Source organism: Amaranthus tricolor, chromosome 2, assembly GCF_026212465.1.
Source record: "Amaranthus tricolor cultivar Red isolate AtriRed21 chromosome 2, ASM2621246v1, whole genome shotgun sequence".
Lineage (NCBI taxonomy): Eukaryota > Viridiplantae > Streptophyta > Magnoliopsida > Caryophyllales > Amaranthaceae > Amaranthus > Amaranthus tricolor.
This window is the reverse complement of record NC_080048.1, coordinates 1741076-1762425: the sequence shown is the minus strand read 5'-3', so window position 1 is coordinate 1762425 and position 21350 is coordinate 1741076. Positions and strand designations below refer to the sequence as shown.

At 30.7% G+C, this 21350-nt stretch overlaps 1 protein-coding gene and 1 long non-coding RNA gene across 3 annotated transcripts; both read right to left on the bottom strand.

Moving 5' to 3' along the window:
• Positions 1-1570: 1570 nt before the first annotated feature.
• On the bottom strand, positions 1571-2690 carry LOC130807024 (3-O-acetylpapaveroxine carboxylesterase CXE1-like). Its single transcript, XM_057672305.1, is given in 2 exon segments — positions 1571-2019; positions 2021-2690. Coding segments are annotated over 2 exon segments (720 nt in total). The 5' UTR covers positions 2516-2690; the 3' UTR covers positions 1571-1794.
• Positions 2691-16470: 13780 nt separating this feature from the next.
• On the bottom strand, positions 16471-20420 carry LOC130807023 (uncharacterized). Of its 2 annotated transcripts, XR_009040434.1 has the most exons (3): positions 19288-20420; positions 17913-19159; positions 16471-17156 (listed from the first exon to the last, which is right to left on the bottom strand). It is a non-coding gene; the product is annotated as an uncharacterized LOC130807023 (long non-coding RNA). The 2 variants fall into 2 exon arrangements; XR_009040433.1 differs by having other exon boundaries at positions 16471-19159.
• Between the last annotated feature and the right edge of the window lie 930 nt (positions 20421-21350).

Here is a 21350-nt window from a genome sequence, read left to right as displayed (position 1 = left end):
TTTTTTTTTTTTTTTTTTTTTTTGCTTTTTTGTTAGTTAAAAAGTAAAAAAAAAAAATAATAAATGACTTTAAAGTTAGTTTAAAACTTGGTTTTTAATAAGCCAAATTAAAGGACCTTCGAGTGAATTTTTCTATTCTTTTTTAACATTTTATTCACTTTTTTATCTAATAAAAAACTAACACTCTACTAATTATAATTACTAAATACCTTTATAGTATAACAGGTGGCTACAACTAATTTAAATAAACTAAACGCATCTATAAATGATAGAAGTTGACTTAATTAGCTAGTTTAAACGACCAATTTATTGTCAATACTATCAATTGGTTAATCCAGCCAACAATAATAATTATTTGTCAAACAGAATCTATAAGTAATTAAATGGAGTAATTTGAAATTTGAAATCAAGTTTAAAAAACAGCAAGTCTAAATCATTTATATTTGAAATATTTAATTTAAAACTAAATCTATACAGTTTTTTTTTTAAAAAAGAAAATCAATAGATTAGAATTGGATCAGATTATATTAACCCGTCTCACGGTGAGATTGTTTAACAAAAAATATGTCTTACAGAAATTGTACGCCGAGACAAGTGGGGAAATTGAATAAAAAAAATGGGTTTCATTGAAAGTATTAAAGGTGTTTAATGGGTTATATATGGGATGTGTCTGGCCCAAGGAAAAAATGGGCCGGAATACAGACTTTTAAAAAATGATGAAAATTTGAATAAAATAAAATGTTTTAACAACTTAATTCCAAAAATAAGCTTCATGAAAATTTTATTTCCAAAATAAGCGTCCGTACATTCCAACCTAGGCTTAGTGTAATGTCGCTGTTACTAACAGCGACTTAAACAATATATATATATATATATATATATATATATATATATATATATATATATATATATATATATATTAAGTCGCTGTTAGTAACAGCGACTTAATGCGTTTTAAGTTTGCAGTTCTCAGTTACTTCCTCATTCCAACCTATAAGATTAAGGAGTTGACCAGTTAACCTTAAAGTCGCTGTTAGTAACAGCGACTTTAGGCTTTTCTAATTTTTTTTTTTTTTTTTTCGCTGTTAGTAACAGCGATTTAACACCAAGCCTAGGTTTGGATGTACGGACGCTTATTATGGAAATTAAATTTTCACGAAGCTTATTTTTAAAATAAAGTTGTTAAATAATCTTATTTTATTCAAATTTTCAATAATGATGATATGGGTAGAAAATAATGGGTAGTGCAAACCTTCAACACGTCAATTTAGCTATTTAAAATGAACAGCACTTTTTTAAAAGTTGATATATTTGATTCTGATAATTGTGCTCAACAAATTGATATAAATTGAAAGACTTTTTAGAAAGGAAACAACTAAAACCGCTTGAAATAAAAAATTAAAAAAAAAAATTAAATATCATTATTTATAATATAGTAAAAACATCATTTGCGCTTTTTATTTTAAGGTTAAGTCTAACAACATAAACTAGCTAGTTACAAATACAATCACTAATTAATTTCATTTAGACCTCATCTTTAATATATTAATCAACAATTAAGAACATTAAATTAGAGGATCGTCTAAATGTATTCTCTGTCTTTATTTATTGTTATCATTTGTTATATATTAACACAAGTCTTAATTAATCAATAAGCATATTACAACAAAACACATTTTTGCGAAATTTATAAAATGTTCAAAAAAAACATTTGGAATATATTTATTACACTCATTTTCTAGCTATAACAATAAACCAAAAGATAAAGTCTAGCATTAACTTGGTAAACATTAATTACTGATCATTAAACAAATCTTCAACAAAAGTCAACAACTCCTTTGACTTAAACTTAGAAGGCTCACCCACAAACATCCCATGTTTACCACCTTCAACAAACATACACTTAACATTTACCCCTTTCTTCTCCAACAATTTCACCAACTCCACACTCCGATCATAAAGTGGGTCACCATCATTACGCACAACCCGAACCCGCCACCCCAAATATCGAACCCGATCCAACAATATTTCCACCCGCACTATCCCCCATCATAACACATCTAGATAAATCACCATACTCTTCTACCCATTTTTCTTTTCCTTCTTTTACCCAATTTAAAGCATCCAGAACATCTTCGTACGCCGCAGGAAGACGATGTTCTGGAGCAAGATGGTACTCGACCGAGACAACTAACGCGGGCAGTGAACTGCCTGCGTACGAGCAGAAATCATGGAAGTTGGGTTGCGCCGCACTAGCGACAACAAACCCACTTCCATGAACATAGATTAGTATCGGAAGCTTCTTTTTTTCGGATAAAGATCTAGGTAAGTAGATTCGAACCCAGGTGGATTTGTCAGAGTTAAGAGGAATATCTTTGGAAAGAGAAGGTGAAGATAGGTCAGTAATGGAGGGAGGAACAATTGGGTAGATGTCAAGTCTACGAGTGAATGTTCCGTCTGGGTTATGGATCATGAAAAAACTTTCTGCGATTTTCTTTGGGTCTATATTTTCCATTTTTGATGAGATCCAATTATATGATAGAAGATGGGTATATGAATTAGAAGAGCTTAATTTATTGCTAATGGATTTTATCGTTATTTATAAAGGCATAATATACTATCTCTTTCAAGAATTGTTTTATTTTTTTAGTCTATTTTTTTTACTTAACTATGATTTTTAAATGAAAATGTATGGATCGCTTTTTTTTACTCTTATTCACGGGGAGTTTGTTGGCAAACGACTCATGATTGTTAGTTGATAACTAAATATAGTACTGTTGATTTGACTAATTGATTTGATTAACTGATTTGACCATTTAATATTGAACTCGCTGTTATAAGCAGCTTATTAAAAACAATTCATTTATAAGAATAAACTATTTCAACCAGTTAATTTACCAAACATTAGCATTGGATGTTTGATCACTCGGTTAACTCTATATTTGTTTCAAATAAGCTAAAAGTTTTTCAATAAGTTATTTTGCCTAACACAAAATCTTGTGAGAGACAGTCTCTTTGAGAGATTATTTATAATTGGGCCGGCCCATTATATATTTTACAAAATATTGTAATTAGACATTAAGAATGATGTAAGTAGACATTTAAGATATTGCACGCAGACATTAAGAACACGGAAAGTAAGTATTGAGGATGAAGTAAGTAGGCATTAAAAAAACAATAAGCAGACATTAATCTTTAATGAAATGGACTTAACATACGTCCCTCGACCAAATAGTTGTTTTGCTAAACATCATCTATATATTTCAACTATTTTAATATTATTTTTTTTAATCTTTGTATAATCTAAATATTATATACTGTGCAATAATAGTTTGTGAGTTGTGATGATACTTGCTCTCCACGGATTATTCGTGGTGCCTAATCGGTCAAAGACTTGAAGTCTTATTTGTAAAAAGGGTATGGTACTATCTCTTTCAGAAATTATTTTATTTTTTGTTTGTCATTTTTACTTAATTATATAGAAGTATTCTCATTTATATATTCCAACTCTTTTTTAATTTTATTTATACAATTTAAAAATCTAATTATTTTTAATTTTTGTACAATTTATAATTGTGATGATTTTTTGTGACGGACCAGCCTAGAGTGACTTCTTAGTCTTAGTTATAGAAAAATGAGATTACACGAATCAAATTAGTTCTGAGTTCTATTTTATTTGTCCACTTTACTTTTTTGTATGTATTTTAAAGCTAATTTTGTACCTTAATATTTTTAAGTACGCATCATGAAAAATAATAAAATTTATATATTAAAAAAATTTTACATCAAGACAAATTTAATAAAATCTAAAATTAGTATATTTTATCTTTAATATATATTTTAATAATTTAATTTAAATTTTCCTCCCCTAAAATAGAGAAATTAGTGGATAAAAAAATGAAGGAAATGCTTGGTATATACTATGGAATATTAGCTTGTGAGTTGTGATGATACTTGCTCTCCACGGATTATTCGTGTTGCCTAATGGGTCAAAGACTTAAAGTCTTATTTATAAAAAGGGTATGATACTATCTCTTTCAGAAATTATTTTATTTTTTGTTTGTCTTTTTTTACATAATTATATAGAAATATTCTCATTTATATATTCCAACTCTTTTTTAATTTTATTTATACAATTTAAAAATTCTAATTATTTTTAATTTTTGTACAATTTACAATTGTGATGATATTTTGTGACGGACCAGCCTAGAGTGACTTCTTAGTCTTAGTTATAGAAAAATGAGATTACACAATCAAATTAGTTCTCAGTTTTATTTTATTTATCCACTTTACTTTTTTATATGTATTTTAAAGCTAATTTTAACCCTTAATATTTATAAGTAGGCATCATAAAAAATAATAAAATTTATATATTAAAAAAATTTACATCAAGACAAATTTAATAAAATCTAAAATTAGTATATTTTATCTTTAATATATATTTTAATAATCTAATTTAAATTTTCCTCCCCTAAAATAGAGAAATTAGTGGATAAAAAAATGAAGGAAATACTTGGTATATACTGTCTGTGGAATATTAGCTTGTGAGTTCTGATGATACTTGCTTTCCAAGGATTATTATCGAGGTGCCTAATTTCCAACTTTTTATGTCAATGTTGGCGAGTAGGTGAGTTGAAGAAGATAACTTTCTTCAATTAGTGTTGCTATTGATTGGTTCACTTTTTGATCTCGAAACGTGAATCCCCTTAACCTGGAGTTATTAATATTGCAAGATTCCACACCATATATTCTTTCTTGATATAAAGCTAGTACCCTAAATTCTTCATTTTTAGATGTGGTTAGAGTTAAGATTCATCAATTAACTTAATCAGTAACCTTTTGGTGTTAGTGATGTCAAACTTGCGATATGCCGAATTGTTATGATTGGTGTGACTTGAATGTACAATTGGTGTGTGCATTCATGTGGTGACTCTTGGGATAGAATCCCATAAGTATATCATGAATGGGTGTATTAAGATGAGTCTTAATATTTGTGGTTTATGATGATAATTAAAGTATGAATTAATCAAGGGAGTTGTGGAATCCAAAAGGGTGTAATAAGGTGAAGAGTATTCATGGAAATTATTGGTGTTAATGAAGATTAATGAAGATTAAGGTGAAGAGTATTCATGTGTGTGACTCTTGAGATAATGTCTTTCAAGTTCTTGGAGTTATTTCATATTATTCATTACTCTATATTAATACTGTATTCAAGTGAGCTATTGACATTCATGTACCTAGTACTATATATAGAGCTCTCATACTCACACATCAAATACATCATCCACAAAATATACCCCAAGCCAAACACTAGCCTATATCTCTTCTCTATTGTAATTCTCCATATTTGAGAGTTCTTTGAACTCCTTTTGATAATATAAGAGATACTACACACCGGAGGACGTAGCCTTAGTTGGGTGAACCTCGTTAAATCTTTGTGTCATTTTATTGCTTTATTTTCTCCTACAAACATTGATTTTATTGATAGCGTAATTTGTTTGTCACAAAACCTCATACACTCGATCTTGGCAATATTGGAGTTTGAAACATATTGTTCGAACTCTAATACATCGTCGTTTTCACGAATCTATATACCAAACTTAAACTGAATTTTAGGTTCGCCCATATATAGAATCATGGAATTAGATTTGAGTCACATAATGATAAATTTAAATTTATGTTTATAATCAATCTTATATGAGGTCAGATGTAGGTAGAATCAATTGTAATTAAGTTTAAATTGGATCTCATGTAACCCCAATTCTATTTTCGTCAGAAAAATCTCTTTAACTAGATCAGTACACTTGTTGGGTTAACAACAAATTTTGTTATACAGCTTACAATTATCCACATTTTGGTCAACTTGAAAACTTTATTGGTCACCATATATTAAATCAACTTTTGTATCAATTCAAGTCAATGTTATATAATTTTTTAAGTTGGATCATTTGACAAGATTTCTACATAATATTCGTTATTCGTTAAAAGTAAGTTTAATAACCTAATTTCTTGAATGTTATATTAGTCATTCTCATTTTTACTTCGCTATTCGTCAAAAAACGTAGTTAATCATCTAATAATCATAAATCCATTTTACTAAAAAATCCTTAACAAATTCAAAATTTCTCTAGTCTTAGATGGTTCCTCTACAAACATTCCTTGAACCACCTTTATCAAACATGGACATTACATTCACCCGTTTTTTCTTTAACAATTTTTACAAATTTCACAATCCGATCAAATAACGGGTCACCATCACAACCCGCAACACCCACCCGCCAACCCAAGTCATGAACCTGATCCAACAACTCCAACTCGCCACTGAGTTACAATACTCATAATTCATTAATCAGTCAGGATGGTAACTGGTCGGGTTATTATTAGACGTTGATGTAACAAGTCATTATTGGATTTGATTGCTATAAATTATAAAAATATTGTCATATTTCTTTATTATGTTACAATACACAACCTGTAGGATTCAACAGACCTTTATTTACTTTTTTCATTAATCCTAAATAAACAACCTAAAAAAGTTACCTTATCTTCAATAAGGTCACACATAGCACTCCACGCTACAACAAGAGAACTCTAACAAAACATAAACTAAAACCTCAATTGACTACATGATTTACATTTCATGGACAAAAAAATTAAAGCTCAAAATAAATTTGTTGAAGATGTTGGCAAGAAGAATTGTTGGTGCAGCCAACGTAACATCACATATCAATAGTTGTCATATATCATCCGTTTTACAAAATGTAAGAATAATTGCATACTTGAATTGGAGGTCATTTCAGCATCAACCCCTTGTATCTAGCCCAAAATTAATCAGTCTACAGATCAAAAAAAATTATTAAATTAAGCTGAATTTATTGTGAATGCCAACATATTATTGGAAAATTATGAAGTGCAAACACTTCATAAGCCAAGGATATATACCATCAAAAAACCATATGGCAATGAAAAGCATGACATTAATAATTTATAAAGTGTGCATATCATTTTGGATAAACCATCCCAATACAAACAAAGGACTGAGCAAAAAAAATTAATTATCATGAAATAAATAAAAACAATCGGTTAGATGTACAAGTACTTTTATTACTCAAGGTTAGGGCTGTAAAAACGGGTTAAAAGGTCGGAAACAGGTCGGTCAAAAACAGGTTCGGTAAAAAACGGTCGGTCAAAAGCAGGTCGTATAAGTCTTTCGGTACCGGTCGGTATCGGTCGGTTTATTCGGTATCCGGTCGAATCCGGTTTTTTTCCTTGGCGGGTGTCGGTCGGTATGGGTCCGGTATTTATCGGTCCGGTCATTACCGGAAACAGGTCACATTCGGTTGGTCAAAAACGGTTTTTTGCAGGTCGTAATCGGTATACAGATCATAACCGGGCGGTCAAAATCGGTAATCGGTCGGTCACAATCGGTATGCGGGTTAGAATCGGTCGGTTTTGGTCGGTATCGGTTCAGTTCAATTTAGTTGAACCGGGATTCAGTTCTGTTCAGTTCAGTTTTGGTTGGTATCGGTTCGGTTCAATTCAGTTAAACCGATATTCCGGTTAATTTGGTTGATATCGGTTCAGTTCAATTCATTTAAACCATGATTTAATTCAGTTCAATTATGTTCCAATTATTCTGTTCCAATTTGGTAAAAAATCGCATCGTGTTGCCTCATAATGTCATTGATCATGCGTTTATCCATGATGGGAATGATATATAGAAGGTGGAACCTCACATCAAGTTTTATAGATGTCGTTAGGTTATGAGTTTTATGACATCAAATTCAACTAATCAACTCTATTTCAACTTTAAGTTTGATTTTAAACGAACTCTATTTAAGTTAATTAATATATTTTATCATAGGTCTGGTTATTTCAACTTGATAAATTGATTATAATTGATATATATTTGATCATATCAGGTTAATTATTTTCAATTTGATAAATCATGTTGTTATCAATGTTGAGAATGATAGAAGGTGAAACCTCACATCAAGTTTTTATAAATGTGGTTAAGTTATGAGTTTAATATATATATTCAACTAATCAACTTCGTCTAAGCTAAGTTAATTAATAGATCATAACATGTTATTACAGTCACAATGTGAGTTTGTTAGATTGTCTTAATAATCTATCTTCATCATTGATCTGAATTGACCCTTGTTAGCCCATGGGTGTGTTATTTTAAGCTAATGTGATCAATCTATCTAATCAATCTAGCTGCCAGCGATCTAAGTTAATTGATTGGTTTTTCATTCTATTTCGTCCTATCTAAGTCAATCATGACAAGTTAACATGTAAATCCATCTACGTTGATATGTTTGATCATAGGTCTGGTTATTTCAACTTGATAAATCGATTATAATTAATTAATATATTTGATCATATCATGTTAATTATTTCTATTTGATAAATCAACTCGTGAATTATTCTAACGATTATCTTTTTGGGTGTAATTTATAGACTTTTCAATTTCAATATAGAATTATGTAAATACCAATAACATTATAACATTGTTTTTTTTTGGCAAATAAAATAATAGTTGCATAATTAGAAGTATATATATATATTTTAGAAATAAGAAAGAAAGAGGTTTATTTATTAAAATTAAGAAGTTTATTTAGAAACCATTAAATCAATGAATTACTCATATTTTAAAAAAAAATTTAGTTGTAAAAAAAAAAAAACACATAAGATTATCCCATTGGTGCACAACCTCAATACATGGATTGTCAACTTGGCAAAAGGCATGATAAATCATAACCCTTCGTTTTGAAATCAATTAATCTAAACCATTGATTAAACATACTCTAATATATTTAAAAAAAAAAAAAAAAAAAAAAACTAATATGAACCGTTAGATCAAGGGATCTAATCTAAACCGTTGATAAGCCCAAAACATGCTAACCCTAATTCAATCCCATACCCAGTACCACGCGCCGTGCCAGTTCATTACTTCATTTTCATCTTCCGTTCTTTCTTTCTCTTTCATTTCATTTTCTTGTTCCAGCTCCTCGCAGGCTCGCCTCCATTCTCTCCCTAGCGCTTTCTTCTTCAAATCTGTTCATCTTCACCCTAGAGTTTTAGGTATTTCTACTCCTCAAGTTTAGTTCATTGATTTTTGTTTAATATCTATCAAATCTGTTCATCTTTGTTTTTTGTGTTTAAAATCTTTGTTCGATTTGATTTTGTGTTCTTCCATTTTCGATTTGATTTGATTTAGTCTTCTTCCATTTTTTTTTGTTCGATTTGATTTTGTATTTAATTTTCTGGGTTTAATGTGTTCGTTTAGGGTTAGATTTAGGGTTTTTTGTATTTAATTCAGTCGAGACTCCAGGTACTCCATTTCTTTGGTTTTCTTTAATTTTTCTTTAATTTGGTAGTGATTTCAATGTATTTTGTGGTTTTATTGTGTTGATTGTTGAAGAAAATATCAATATCTTGAAGGAATGATCAATTTCTGTTTTCAATTCTTGTTTTTTAATTGCACTCATCAAGCATCTTCTTAAGAAAAATTCTTCACGAGACGGTTTGGCGGCCTATGGTAAATTAATTATAGTCATCAATAATCAAAATAAATTAATCAAACAAAAATAATTAGTTGAGCTGTTAAAATTTATTAGATGATTAAATTAAAAAACTCACATAAGAAACGATTGTGATGTGTTTGATTTTCTCAGAGTCTTCTCTGGAATTTTTGCATCTGTTTTCAAGATCTGGACAACCAGATATTGAAAGGCTGTTGAGGGAGATGAGGTCCTTCATTGCTTCTGGAAATGATTTATTTGCACTTGTTCATATCATTTTATACTCTTTAATGATGGTCGTTGTTAGTAATTTCGTACTTATTTTGAAGATTTATGCTACATTACTTATTTTGGTTATTCATGTTGATTTTGAGTGGTTTTGATCGTTTTTAAGCATAATTCTTATGGTTCTTATGATGACGGAGTTTACTAAGGAGATTATTGCTCATTTTGAAGATGTTTTACAATGAAGATGGGCAATAGAGTAGAAAAGTGCCTAAAATACAAAAGTTTTGAAGTAAAATTTTATATATACTCGCTCTTTTGGTCATAACTTTTGATAGAAAGATTTTATTAATGCAAGGTTTATGGCATTGGAAAGTAGACTTCAATAGCTTTCCAACGGTATATTATATGTTCAAATCCGACAACCGAGTAAGAAATGGCGGTCATTTAAAGTTCGCCAGTCAGAACCAAAGCGACGAGTCGGCGCCCCCAATGTAACGACTCGTCGCTCCTTCACTGACCTTTTAGTCCCAAGGCAGAACCAATGTAAGGACTCATCGCCCCAGATGTGGCGACTCGTCGCATGCCCGTCAGAGGCCAATTTCGTGCGGTTTTGGCGGTTAATCTTTGGAGCCACTATATAAATTGGCGGTTACTTTTTACTCATTAGACAGTTTTTTCTGAGTTTTTCTCTGAATTTTTCTTTAGACTTTTGTTATTCCCATTTAAGCTTTCATTGTTAAACTACATTATTACACTTTAATTTCTTGCAATCTACATATGTTCCATTAAATTCAGTTTTGTTCTTCATCAAGTTTTCATTGTTAAGGTACTTTTACTCTTCTCCAATCTTTTAATTATGTTTAATGTTGTTGTTTACTTTTGTTTAATAGATATAGAAGTTTCCATAACCATGATTAGTGAGTAGTCTTGTATGTTAGGACATTGGATATGACCCATAATATGTTTGTGATGATTATTAGATGAGAATTGTTTATTGTAATGTTGAATTAGTTTAATTAAATTGCTAAAATCGGTCATTCAAGTTAAAGTCTTTTAATTTCTCTTAATACCAAAATCACGAAAGTTGAGGGATGAGAACATTATTAGTCTTGAATGATAATGCAAGTTAATGTTTCTTCTTAATCAAAATCACGAAAGTTGAGATTTACTGATATGTTATCTTGTGATGTTAATCGATCGAAATACGAAAGTTGAGATTGAGAGAGCCTATTTAATTCGATTTAATTTGATTACCATCCCGAAAAGGAGTAATTGAGTTTCATTGGTAAACTAATTCAACAAAACCAATTGCAATTCTTGTTGATATAATTATATGCTGTTAGTGGGAAATCCCATTATCCTAGACTTATATTACATTGGTATTGTTATTTATTTAAGCTTTCTTTGCAATTTAGAATTAGAAAACAACCGAACTGAAATACATTGTTTCTTGAGTAGTTAATTGAACAACACTATACCTTAATTCTGTCTCCCTGTGAATCGACCCGTAATCTTGCTACAACACCCGTACACTTGCGGCATTAAAATAAAACCACAACAATTTAATGCCTGGACAATCATATATCTCCATGGATTTAAGAGTCACTCGCAAATGAGTTTCTGAACAATTAAACAAATGATGTGATATGTGGCGTTTCAAAAGTAAGGAATAAGATAGGCTTGGCTAGGCAAAGAAATTGAGTTATGAGGGATACAAATGAGAGCTATAAATAAGCACATAGAAGTTTCCACACTCCACAGTGATACCCTTGGTATTCTTTTTTGCCAACGCCTTTTACACATCATTATTATACTTAATTTTTTACCTAATTTTTTTATTTTTTATTTTTATTTTTATATGTATTTTTTGTATTGTTTCTAATTTTATGGTTAAGAGTCAAGCTTATATCATAAGATATAAGTTGCTGATTTAGTTTCATTCACTCCTTTTCGTTGCAAAAACCTACCATTCTAAAGATCAATCTTGAGCTGGGAGACTCTTCGACCCACAATCTTCTTTTTAGATATATGTTGCCTCCATCCTTCCTTTCTGAGACCTTGATTATATTTTTTTATGTGCAGATATATAAAGTTTCAACATTGAAAGTTGGGTGGCAAATTCATATTTTAGGAACACAATTTTGATAAATTGTATCACGGGTTAGATTAATTTTAATTATATGTAATTACTTTAATTATTTGATTTTACTTTTTATAGTAAATTAAATTAATACTTCCTTCGTTTCATATTAGTTACAATCTTTTTTATGTTATTCAATGCACTAATTTAATCTTTAATATCTTAAATTATGTATAATAAAAATTGGATATTAATGATCATTATATTGAGACGAAATTGCAAATTAAATATGATGAATGAAAAGTGTAATAATCCTAATATTGCAATTAAATTGAAAAGAGAAAAAGTATGAATTATATTGTTCATCTTCATGTATAATAATGTCCGTAGCCTTTTGCTTTTTAATCCCACTTACGAGATTTTGTTAGATTGTTTCGCCTTTCACTTTGATGCAAAGTTCTATAAAGAAAAACTCGGTGCAACCCAAAGGTTAAAGATACCATTGTAATTTTTCAAAAATTTACTCCCTCTATTCGCATTATCTGTCATTTTGATACGTTTTATTTAATTTTGTATTATTTTTTTGAAAAATATTTTATTGCTTTCTTTTAATCTCATTCATACATTTTAACTTTCTTTTATTTACATCCACATTAAACGAGACCGTCTCAATCTGAGACGGTCATTATGGGCCGGTCCATAAACGCACGTGTATAACAACAACATTTCCCTTTCCTCCATTTTTCCATTTTCCCAACATAGCTCTCATTTTTCTAACTTACATAATTAAAACATTCTCTTCTTTCCTTCTCCATTTTATTTCCTTTTTTGATTTTTGCCATTTTTTGTTTTTTCCCCTTATGATTACTGATTCTTCTTCTTAATTCTTGCCATTTCTAAAAGATTTTGATTCTTCCTTTTCAAAACCCTTAAAATAGTTCAACCATAACTTTTTAGCAGCTCTTTATGATTATTGATTTTGATTTTTCAAGAATCAAAAAATGAGAAATTAATTTAAAGCATAATTAAAATAATTTAGGATTGGAGATTACTTGCAAAGAGAATTGGATTAGAGGAAGAAGACAAGAACACAAAACCCTAAAAATTGTAATATAGTCGTGGGATTGAACATGTTTATATATATTTGTAAATAGTTCAAATCGAATATGTTAATAGTTAAATTATGACATATAAATTGACAATCGATGATTTATAATCTAACTCAATTTTAAACGTATAAGCTTCAATTATCGTTTTAAAAATAAGTACTTAAAGTCTATAAAGATATTGTATAAGTTTTAGTTCAATTTGAATATGCTAATAGTTAAATTATGACATATAAATTGACAATGATGTTTCATAATCTAACTCAATTTTGAACTTATAATCTTCATTTATCGTTTTAAAGATTAGTATTCAAATTGTATAGATATATTGTATAACATTTAGTTCAAATTTAATATGTAATAGTAAAATTGTGACATATAAAATGACAATTGATGTTTTATAATCTAACTCAAATTTGAACTTATAATCTTCGATTATTGATTTAAAGATAAGTATTCAAATTGAGTAGAGTTATTGCAACGCATTAAGTTCAAATTGAACATGTTAGAATTAAAATTGTGATATATAAATTGACATTAAATCCTCGTCAGGATTTCTTCATAATGTCTGTAAAGTTATTTCTATGTCGAATTCATTCATTAAATCTTTATCTTTCATTAGAGAGATATTTGGAGTTTTGAAGATGAAATGTCGATTTTTTTTATAATTCATTGAAGATTTTCAGAGATTTTGTAAAGAATTGAATGTGCAAATCTTTTTGTTCATTAAATCCTCCATGAGAGAGATCTTTGAAGTTTTGAAGATAAATCGTTGATTTTCTAATTTTTTTAAAGATTTTCAAAGATTATGTAAAGAATTGAATGAGCAAATCTTTTGATTTTGTTTCCTAAATGTCGAATTTAAGTTTGGCAGTTTTGAAAATAAATTTTCGTGTTTAATATTATTATTATTATTATTATTATTAATTTCTTTTTTTGCGACTCCCCCGCGGTTGGGTCGCGCGCGACTGGTCCTTTTCATTGTTTTTTTTTGAATTTTGGCGTTTTATGTTATTAATTAATAAAAATTAATATTTATGTTAATAAATTATATTTGTTAATAATAATTAATTTAATATTATTATTATTATTATTATTTTTGAAAATTAATTAATTAATAATAATAATATTAATAATATTAAATGAATAATTATTAATTAATATAATATATTAATTAAATTTTTAGTAATTGAACTTATTAATTTATTAAATTAATATTATTGGTGTAATTAAAATTAATTTAACTTAGTGTAATATTTTATTATTTTAATTTATTATTAATAGTTGATTAAATTATCAAAATTGTAGTAAATGGGTGGTAACCAAGGAAGAGGAAAGGGTTTTTTTAGAGGTTTGTTGAGCGGAAATACTTCCTACAATCATAAATTTACAGCCACAAGCTCTACTTTTAGAACCAAGTCGGACAGCATTAAATAAAATATATATTAAATAATAACATATATTAAATAATAATAACATAAAAAACAAAATAATTTACTACAACATATATTAAATAATAATAACATAAAATAAAATAATTTAAGTACATAATATATATATATATATATATATATATATATATATATATATATATATATATATATATATATATATATATAATTAAATAATTTACTACAACATATATTAAATAATACTAACTTAAAAAGTAATTAAAATAAATAAGAGGAATTAATTACTGGTTTTTCTTTATTTTTTTTTTGAAAAATTTCGAATCGATTAATTACTTACCGAATCGTATTCATGCTCATTTGTGATTTGATTTCAAGTTTTAGCATGTTTTAGTTTAGAGAGTGATTTTAGAGAGTATTTAGAGAGATTTTAGAGTTTTGGAGTTCAAAATTATGTAGGGACAATCTTGAAAATTCTTTATATAAAAGGTGGCGATAAAATGTAAAAGATGGCAAATTTTAATAAGGGAAATTTGCAAAGAAACACCTTTTAAAACCACTTTTTTGTAAAGAAACACCTTTTATAATTTTTTTTTTGTAAAAAAACACCTTTTAAGAGACTTTTTTTAAAAAAAACACCTTAAATCAGTTTCCGGTGACTTTTGTCAACTTTCCGGCGTTGACTGTGCCAGACCTTTTTGGCTGCTCAATTATTGAAATTGTTTCATCTCTCAAAACCTAGTTATGCCTATGAATAAGGGGCGAAAAAGCATACTGAACTTTCATTTAGCCTCAATGAAAAATCACTTGCCCGAATAATTCTCTGACAAGCAGTTCTTGTTTGAGAATAATACTAGCTGTTTGTCTGAATTCTTGTTTGAGAGTTATAATTACAATTTACAACATAGGAGCAGCAGTTTGAATCTTCAAGTGCTTCATTGGTGCCTACTTTTGTTTTGTTTTTCCATTTTCATGGCTGCGTGATTAATAACCTTGCTTGACAAAAGTGTGTGGTTGTTTTACTTGCAGATACCTGTTCTTCGTAAGCCATCTAAATCGGATGCTTGAATTTCATATGTTATTAGACGAAAGAAGACAGATACGTATATAAACCTAAGCATGGCATGTCGGCAATTGAACTGAACCAACATCGAGGGAAAAATGTATGGATAGCATGTGTACCAATCTTTACGGTTTTTCAAAAATGCCCTACTTGCATTTTCCATGCAGTATACATGTCATCTTAGTTACTTTATGCAACTCTAGCTAATTGTGAGAATGAGAATAAATAAATTTTTGCACCTAGGTGATGTAATTCTTTTCCATTGGATACATCGCTTATGAGATTTTCGTAACTTCTAGTTGTTTGTTCGTGATAGTTTGAGATAGTTTCTGTGTAGGATATATGTGATTTTAGTTGCCCTCATTTTTTTGTTCCTTAAAGTGTATTTGTGGAGCCAAAAATAATGCCAATCTGTCTGAACTGACAATGTCATCCGAAAGAATCGGAATAACTTAGTGCAGGATGAATCTTCCTGGTCATAGTATTACAGGTTCCTCGTTGTTGCAATTGATAATCCATAAGGTATAATTGGAGGAACCTATTTTTTGGAATAATCTAAATGTGCGCATTTTTCCTTGCCTACTCATTGAAGGAGTCACAAGTATGATTTATCTGTTACCCTTCTCCCCATCAGATCCTAACTTGTGAGATATTGTGTTAGTGACTCTGACTTTAAGTATAATTGGAGGAATAGAACAAATTTAAAGTTATTCTTATTATTAAGATACTTCTATAAAACAAGTTCATAAACTCATCTTTGGAATAACTAGTTTATATTTAAATGAAAAATGATTAAAAACAATTAACTTTGTACGATACTTTACACAAATTTCAGTATGTGAAACATGCCCACTGCCCAGGTTTCGTTGACCTTCGGTCAAAATTTACCAAAACATGTTGGGCCATAGAGATTGTAACGTTTATTTGTCCATGTTTTCCCTATTTAGATAAGCATTACAAAGATTAGCTTATTAACAAAGAAAAAAAGAGATTGTATTACTCAATACATTGCCAATGAACTCCTGGACAATTCAGTCCAGTTTGGTTTCATCACCAATAAACAGTTAATGAATTAATGTGATAAATAATAAAAATGAGATTGTAATAAACAGACAAATGCAACAATTTCTCCTTTTCGTAAGATAAATCTGCGGCAATGTTACTCATTTTTACTCGACAGTGGAAACGGGGAGGGAAAATAAAACAGTTATGAGACTAATGATCTATACTTTTATGTACTGTCAACTGCGAAGGCTGTGTTACAAATCAAAGTTGCATGTTCTGGCGTCTCGAAGTCTAAAACATCGCCAAATATATGCCAAATATTCAAGGGCTTTATGGTTTTCACTTATCAAAGCCGATTGGGTTCAGCCGTTCAGATAGCATTCATCTAATGTACCGATTCAAAACTATGAATCTTTATTCTGATCCCCTCCAACCTTCATGGATGATAATCTGACAATATCACTACTCTTGAGTTGATCAAGCTGTTTTTTACCAAGTCGAAGCAAGTATTCTATGTAAACAAAATTCTTACGATCAATTTGCTTGGAATTGCGGTGGAACTCTTCAGACACAATTGATTCGATCTGATGACGATGTTCTGGTGATTTAGAACGGGCTGCTCGCAGAAACCCTCTGTAAAGATTCAGGACTTCCTTCTGTAACCCTGAAAGCCTTTGTCCGCCGGTACCTCCCATGGTATTTTTTATATGAGGTATAATTTTGCTCCGAAAACAAATGCTGTACAAGAGTCATAATGATGGCATTAATAACTTATAAAAGCATCAGGTAGAAAATTCTCACATAGGTTCAATCTTCGAATACTTTTCTGTCCCCGCTCATTTTGCAACATTTAGGTTAAAATCTCACATGGAAAACCGAAATGTGGCAAATTGAGTTGGATGAAGGAGTATGACGCTAATTTATTTCCAAAGCATAGAGAATATCAGTTGACAAACTCAAGATGTACAAATACGATAATCATTTCCTAAATTTAAAAAAGGTCATACTGTTTCCTTGATAGTACACTAATACTCCCTCTAACCCCTAGAGATTGTTACCGATAATGACAGTGAGGGGAAATGTCACTACTAATAGCAATCTCAAAGGCATTGAGGAATATTAAATATGCCCACAATATATGCAAAACCATACTGTGGCCATCCCAAACCAATTCCCTACAAGTCTGCTTTTGTGAATAATACTCACGAAATGAAAGCATCTCTAACTTGAGCCATGTATAACTTTGCTTCTTAGGAAGAGATTTGAATCAACAGAGACAAAAGGCAAAAAATAGAACGAGTTGGAAAACACTAAAAACTACTTCATGATCAAGTTAGCGATCAAAAACCAAGAATCATAAAGAAAAAAGTGGTTATAAATCCAGTGAGACTATAACTCGATGACTGATACGTTATGTAGACTCGTACAGTTCCTCAAACTTTCCTCATAATTCAAATGACGGAGAAAATTACAATGTACATGGACCAAGAGTACCTGGATTTTGTTTTAGTACAGTAAACACACAATGGTTAACTGCTCTTTCCATTCATGTCAAAGACACAATGTAGTGCCCTCCGATTTGATCTCTAATCCAATTATACGACCCAATATCATCATCATGGAAATGTATACAATTGTTTCTACTTCCTACATCATGTGGAGCAGTGGCGGACCCAGGAATTTCAAACTGGGGTACAAAATACGAACGTCATGTCGTTCGGATATCGAATAAAATTTTTTTAAAAAATAAAAACTTACAACACATAATAGAATCAATAGTTAAAGTCAAACAATCCAAAATAACAATAAAAGTCTTACAATACTTAAAAGTCTTACTTCAAAATTACAAATCAAGTATTCAACTAATCAACTATATATTCAAGTAATCAAGTAATAATCAAATTAAGTATCTAAATTTAACCAACAAACAATGAAACAAATCAGTAAATCAACAAATTATAATTAGGGATTTAGGGAATTAGGGTTCATAATCATAAATGAAGAATTGATATCAATGGCAACATTTTAAATCTACTCCCACAACAGTTTGACTAATTGCTTACAAAGTTCATTTACACTTTCTATTCAAAGCATAAGTAAGACAATTGCAAAAATCTCTAAAAAACCAGAAAGTATAATCATCTTTTCCTTAAAAAAAAAAACTTCCAAAACCCCAAAAGAAAGGCAATTAACTATCAATATCTACACTAATGTGGGTCACTTCGGCCCCAATCTCCCACAAAATTTACATTTAATTGAGCCAAATCAACCTAAAGCAAAATAAACAAGTATATTCTGATTGATTTGTTTCAAATTATTCCCAAAATGCGCTCAAAAATCAGCAATCAACAACATAGAAAACCAAACCAAAAACAGATCTAGCACTTAAGATCAAAAAACAAGTAGAAAATATACAAAATTCAGCAACTTCACCTCAAATATTTCAAATTCTGGCTAAAATGCGCAACAATTAGAAATGGGTTTTCTTCAAATAAAATCAACTTTAAACCTTCTAAATCTTAACAATGTGGTTTGAATCATAGCAAAACAAGATCAAAAACTGAAACAAACAAAATGGGTAAATGGGGTTATGATTGATAATCAACAGATAAATCCCAAAAAGTCAAGAACTTGATGGAGAACAGCCGCCTCCCGCCTTAGCTTTCTTCTTCAACCTCAAGCACCTCCACCTCCACAGCGTTCTTATTAATGGCAGCTTCACCCTCACCCAAGTTCTAAAACTGAAAAAAAAATTCCCAAATTTCCCAAAATTTAGCCTGCTCTGATTTTAACTCGAAGCAAATCGTATTTTAGGGTTTAGGTTTGATGATTTTGAACAGATGAAGAGGTGTAAAGAGAGAAAGCACACCTGAAAAATTAGGGTTGATTTTAACTCGAGGTGTAAGGAGATCGAGCTTCTCTTTCTTTCTTTTCTGTTCCTTCTCTTTCCCGATTAAACGATTAAACGTACGGCGGTGGCTTGAAGCAGGGTGCAGGGAGGAGGCTTGAAGCCGGAGGTAGGACGTCGACGTGGGGAGGCCGGAGGCGAGGCAAGCAGGCAGGAGGCTTGAAGCAGGGAGGAGGCGATTTCCTTTCGCGTGAGGCTTGGCTTTCTGAATTCTCAAGGAAGCCTTCTCTCTCTTTCTCCAATTACCCGTGTTTTTGGTTTTCAAATTTTTTTTTTTTTTTTATTTTCTTTTTTATTTTTCAAAGTAGGGGTACAGGCCACAAACAAAGAGATATCATCCAAATCTTGGAACTTCTCACATTCTTTGGTGAAAGAATCAAGCTTGAAGCCTTAAATTGAACACTATAAAAGTAAAATGCTAGTACAATAGAGAAGATTTAGAAACTTTTACTTAGGGATGGCAACGGGTTGGATCCGGGCGGGGTCCAGGTGGACCCGGATCCGGATCCGTTTTCAAGAGCAGGATCCATATCCGGACCCGGATCCGCGGGTCCAATTTTACAAGACCCAGATCCGGATCCGTGGGTACTGCGAATCCAGTACCGGATCCGGGTCCAAAAACAAGTCCTATTTTTTTTTTTTTTTAATGTAGTTAGATTGCAATAAAGCGATATTTATGGACTAATGCTAATAATACATATAATTTCACAATGAATCACCCAAAAAAGTATTATACAACTTAAAATTCTCTTTAAAATATCCAACAAACACATTCAAAATTTGTTTAAGCGTCTCACACTAAGCCCGTTTCATACAAGAATTTGTTTAAGCGTTCTTTTAATGAGCTAAAGATAATGAAGTGATTATTTAGCTAAAATTTTATTTTTTAGAAAAAAAAAAAAGCAATAAGTGTAGATACTTATAAAACTTCCAATAATAATCATTCAACAAATATCCATATTTTACATATACCTCACAAAAAAATAGATTAGTTTCAACAATGCAGGTCAGATCCTATTCTCTCTCTATCTCTCATATACCTTCTCCCAGAAAACAGAGAAGGTAGATTTGCATCAAATACCCAGATTCTTCAATGATTCTCCTGGAACAATCAGATTCTGGATTTGCGACGATAATGCAACAAGTGTATATCCGTAAGTCGCCCCCACCGGAGAATGGAGATGGGTGCATCTCGTCAATGTCACAACAAACTATGCACATTAAGGAAGAATTATCCTCGACTTTTTTATACCAGTTACATAAACAAAAAACTACTCCACATAAATCAAAAATTACCATTGAACTCAACATAAATCAACCATTAAACTCAAATAAATCAACATAAATCAACCACCAAACTTAAATAAATCAACCACTAAACTCAACATTAGACATAAATCAAAAGTAGTGTAGGAAAAAAAAAAAAAGGGTTTACAGTACCGTGCTGGGCTGCTGGCTGCTGGGAGTGGGAGGGAGGGAGTCGATACTCGAGTCGAGGCAGGGAGCGAGGGAGGGAGCCTGCGACAGTGAACGAGTATGGGAGACGGCTGCACTGGAGACGGTGGAAGCAGCAGGTTTGCAGAATGGCGCTTCGCTGTCTTCGCACTTCGCAATTCGCAGGAGAAGAAGGAGGATACTGAAATTTCAAAGTTTGAAACTCAAAATGAAAGCAGCTGCTAGGGTTAATTAGGGGTTACTGTCTTACTGATATTAAAAAAAAATAAAATTTTAAAAAAAAACGGGTCCTCTAGATCCGCGGGTCCGAGTCTGGGTATTTTCCCAGAACCGGATCCGGACCCGTGAAATTTAACAGGATACGGATCCGACGGGTCTATATTTTTAGGACCCAGATCCGTGAAAACGGATACGGATCCACGGATCCGGATCGGGTCCAGTACCCATTGCCATCCCTACTTTTACTCACTCCCCAATGATAATTACAGGATCAAAATCACCTTTGGATTGTTGGGTTTCCAAAATCAAACCTAAGTTTGTGTGACAAACACCCTAATTGCAGAAACTAG